Here is a 4,483-nt window from a genome sequence, read left to right as displayed (position 1 = left end):
CGTACGAAAACGTGCACATAGCATTATTAAATCTTAAACATTTTTGTGAAAAACATAAATTGAATCAATTAGCAATGAACCAGTTAGGACGACAAGACGGACTAGATTGGGCAAAGGTTAGGTCAATGATAAGATACATTTTTCGTAATACAAATATAGAAATAATAGTTTGCACTAAACTCGAATTTAGTAAAGAAGAAAAACTAGTAATTTTCAAGCAAATGCATAATTCCGTTTTAGGGGGACATTTAGGAGTAAATAAAACCATAAAGAAAATTAAAAAGCAATTTAACTGGCCAAATTTAAAATAGGACATAAAAGAATATATAAAGAACTGTACAGCATGTCAAATGAATAAAAATACTAACAAACATATTCAATATCCAATGGTCATTACTACGACAAGTACAAAACCATTTGAGAAAATATTTTTGGACATTGTGGGACCTTTAGTCACAACCGGGTTAGGTAACAATTATAATTATAATTACAGACGTTTGCAAATTGTTAAAAATTAATAAAATTAAAACTTCAGGTTACCATCCAATGACCAACGGTGCTCTCGAACGATCACATAAAACGTTAGCAGAGTATTTAAGACACTACGTGAGTAAAAGTTTGGACAATTGGGATGAGCTTTTACCTTACGCCATGTTTGTATACAATTCAACAGAACATACGTCCACGAGATATCAACCTTACGCATTATTATATGGTAGGGACATAAATATTCCGGTTAAATTAAAATCAACTCCAGAACCCAGGTATAATTATGACGATTACGTATACGATTTAAAACAAAAACTTCAGGAGGCTCACACGATAGCCCGGAGTAGGTTAATAAAAAATAAAGAAGTGAATAAACGGTATTACGATAAAAAAGTAAAAACGGAAGAGTTAAAAATTAATGATATGATTTTACTTAAAGATAATACTCAAAGAAATAAATTAAGTCCACTTTGGAGGGGACCTTACGAAATTCTAGAAATATTAGATTCTGAAAATGTAATTATATCGCGAAATCGTAAAAAAATAACAGTGCATAAAAATGATGTTAAAAAATATTACGAAATCGACGACAAAAATGACGACGAAAGCGAATAAATACATCGCGAATAATTAATTAAAAATTATATAATAATAAGATAGTGTTAGTGTGTAATAATTTATAGACATAATAATTTATAGTAATAATAAAAAATAAATATAAATAATAATAAAAGTCGACGTGGGATGTGAACGCGTTAACATTCGGAAATAATAACTAACATAAAAAAAAAAAAAAATATATTATAGATTGCTATTATGGACCACGATACGTGTAAAAGCAGATAAACCCGATGACAAAATGCCAGTGCCTGAGGGAACATCAGCAACAAAAATTTATTTTATAAACACGGGCATTGATAAGGGAAAAATAGTAGGAATAGCAGAACACCAAAGGAATAGAATAACCGTGCCACAATTTCAGAGTAATGGGTGTGATATAGGGACATTAAGGTTTATATGCAATACACCATATGAGACTTTAGTAGGATATATTAGGGGTGATAGAAATGAGTATTTATTTGAAAAATCCTGTATAGCAGAAGTAGAAAAATTAGATGGAACAATAGAACGAGAGACTTTAGGAAAGTACGATTATTACATTGAAACTATTACAGTAGATAGCACAGAAAGCGGAAGTAACAATAGATTAAAACCAAATATTATGAACGTAGCGACAATTGGGTCAGCTACGAGAATATTACACGCAGTCGAGGTCAATGTTACGGAAAGCAACAGACGATATGAATACGTAACTAGTACAGTAGGTCACACCACACGAATCGCGAAAAAATGACAGTAAGAGTAGAGACTACAACTTGAATGGTACTACGGATGGAAAGTCGATGGATTATCCTAGTACTACAGAAATTGAGAGTACAGAAGTATACGAGAATTCCACACAAGTCACAAAAGTGCGAGTCGCGAAAAACGGTAGTAAGAGTAGGGACTACAATGTGGATGGTGCTACGGATAAGATATCGATGGACTATCCTAGTACTACAGAAGTTGAGAGCACAGTCAAATACGAAAATCCGCGATATAATAAAACTAACGTTAACGAAAAATCAATTATGTGTAATTCAGAGGAACATGAAACGGGTTACATATATATAGTTTGTGTAGTATTGGGAATAGTAGTGATAATAATGTTACTAATAATGATGAGTATAGTAAAATACTATAGATTAGTACGGAAAGAAAGATACCAATATCTGGTAAGAACATTAGAATTCACGGGAAGACACGCGTTACGTATAATCAAGATGAAATAGCACTCACGAGACTTTGAAATAAATAAATAAATAAATGAATAAATAAATAAACAAATAAATAAATAAAAATAAAAGCATATGTGTAAAAATAAGTGATAGGAATAATTACAATTTAAGTAACCAAATATTTTAATTATAGGAATAAAAATCTATTGTTTTGTGCCAATTTGGACATTGCAATTTTACATGGGGAACACGATACAACTTCAGTAGGCGGCGGAAATGTACCAAATTGTTTACCTGGACATATAGAAGTAGCGAATAATCATCTTATCGAACCATTTTCGGAAAATGAAATCAAACGTATTACACAAAGCATTGTGACCTTTCTATACGATATGTCAAAAAGGAAAGGGAAACTAGGTACTCAGTGTTGTAAGGATCTGGTCGAGTATATGGATTACGTGCCAGAGCCTGAAATATTATTGAATTATACAGACGAATTTATGAAATAAGATATTGAAAGTATAGAATAATTATTAGTGATGTAAAATTAATGTAGGAACTAGAATAAAAATAGTTAAGAGTTAGTTAAGAAAAAAAGCAGTGAATAACGAGGTAATACAGTTTCTAGTAGACGTATATATATCATATATAAATAAACACTATTTTTTCATTTTTTTTATATTTTTTTTGTGTAGTTAATAATAATAATCAGTAAACACTAACAAGTAGAAGATGGTAGAAGTAGTTAGTACAATTAACTAATATAAAGACGAAATACGAGTCACTAATACAACCATATAATTGTAGGAACGAGGAAATTAACACAATTTTAACAGCGGATACAACCGGTAAGAAAAGGTTGGTGCGGTTCAGTGGCGAGGAGGAGCCAATATTTGAACTGGTGTTGACTGTGCGAGCAGGGGGTCGGTTATTGGTGGTGGTACTGATGAAGGCGGGGGAGTACGTGATGGAAAAACAGTTATTCCATTTTAATGGTCCGGAACCTTTTATATACCATCCGAAACATACATTCAGAATGTTAATAAATCATCAGTGTAGGGGTATACAGTATACTCCTACAAAAACATTTCTGGACGGACAACTGAGAATCATATGTGAGTGGTTGTTAAGTGAGTTCAGGAATCCCTATGCCGAAGGAGTTTCGAGTAGGCCGTTCAGGTACCACCTCGATATGGATCGACCACTGTTGGTACACGACACGCCACGGAGAATAGGTGTGGCGAGCATAATATTTAATAGAATAGAACCACCAATGCCCACAGGGGAAGAAAATACAGATCAATTGGAAGCGGACGCAAGACTAGCTGACAGAGTTATAAACGAGTTTTTTCCGTTAAATAATGATATAAACATAGAGGCGTGGTTAAATTTTAAAAATACACAAATGTATAGGGCAGCATGGTTGAAAAATAATAATAGTAATAATAATAATAATAACAATAATAACCATAACCATAGTCATGGGATAGGTAGAAGTAGCAGACTGAGAAATATAAATAATTTTAGTTTAAGTGAAATTAGTTTAGATGATATAGTACCGAATAATATACTTACCGATAGAGATGAATTAGAAATAGTTAATAGAACTTATAGACATATTAGATTTTCGGATATTGATAGTGATAGCGATTAAAATGAAAAAAAAAAAAAATGGAAAAAAAAAATATATATAGGTTAATTATGTGTAGAGAAATACCTCGTTGATGTTGGTTGTTGCCAGTGAGTATACAGTGAGTGTTGCGACCATATTCTAATCGAACAAGCAACCACCGGAACTCGCTGTTAACAAAACCGTATATCAACTGGTAAATTTCAAACACAGGGCGGGAACAATACTAGTACTCGCAAGGTAATACACTTAATGAATAGAGATAATTAAATGAATAAGTACGAAATAATACGATAAAACAGCATGTTAGAGCTAATTTTCATAAATTTGGAAGCTAATATATGTATATATTATTTTAGGTTTTATTTAATAACAGCCATTCAAAGTCAACTTCCTTATAAGGTGGAAGAATTTAAAAACCAAACAATGATGTATTAGGAAAATTACGGAACTGTAAGATTAACAGGAGCTACCTGGCAATTAATAACGTATTTGCCATTACAAAATTACGACAATAGACACGATAAATTAAATGCGGAAATAAGTATAATTATTAATAATTGTAAAACGAACGTAACGACACACG

The 4,483-nt window shown here is 31.9% G+C and overlaps 2 protein-coding genes across 3 annotated transcripts in view; one reads left to right on the top strand and one right to left on the bottom strand.

The window, feature by feature from the left end:
• The window catches only part of LOC100570218 (probable serine/threonine-protein kinase DDB_G0272254), a 9,534-nt gene extending 5,366 nt beyond the window's left edge, over window positions 1-4,168 (top strand). For both annotated transcript variants that reach the window (XM_029487612.1, XM_016805727.2), the window contains exon 2: window positions 2,461-4,168. In XM_029487612.1, the coding sequence (XP_029343472.1) occupies window positions 3,214-3,921 (708 nt within the window). In that variant the 5' untranslated portion in view covers window positions 2,461-3,213 and the 3' untranslated portion in view covers window positions 3,922-4,168. The remainder of the gene's footprint in view (window positions 1-2,460) is intronic.
• Window positions 1-4,483, bottom strand: part of LOC103310707 (TWiK family of potassium channels protein 7-like) — a 158,625-nt gene that overhangs the window by 31,569 nt on the left and 122,573 nt on the right. The window lies entirely within an intron of this gene.

Source organism: Acyrthosiphon pisum, chromosome A1 (assembly GCF_005508785.2).
Source record: "Acyrthosiphon pisum isolate AL4f chromosome A1, pea_aphid_22Mar2018_4r6ur, whole genome shotgun sequence".
Taxonomy (NCBI): Eukaryota; Metazoa; Arthropoda; class Insecta; order Hemiptera; family Aphididae; genus Acyrthosiphon; species Acyrthosiphon pisum.
Note: the sequence above shows the minus strand (reverse complement) of the source record. Positions and strands in the feature narration are given on the sequence as shown.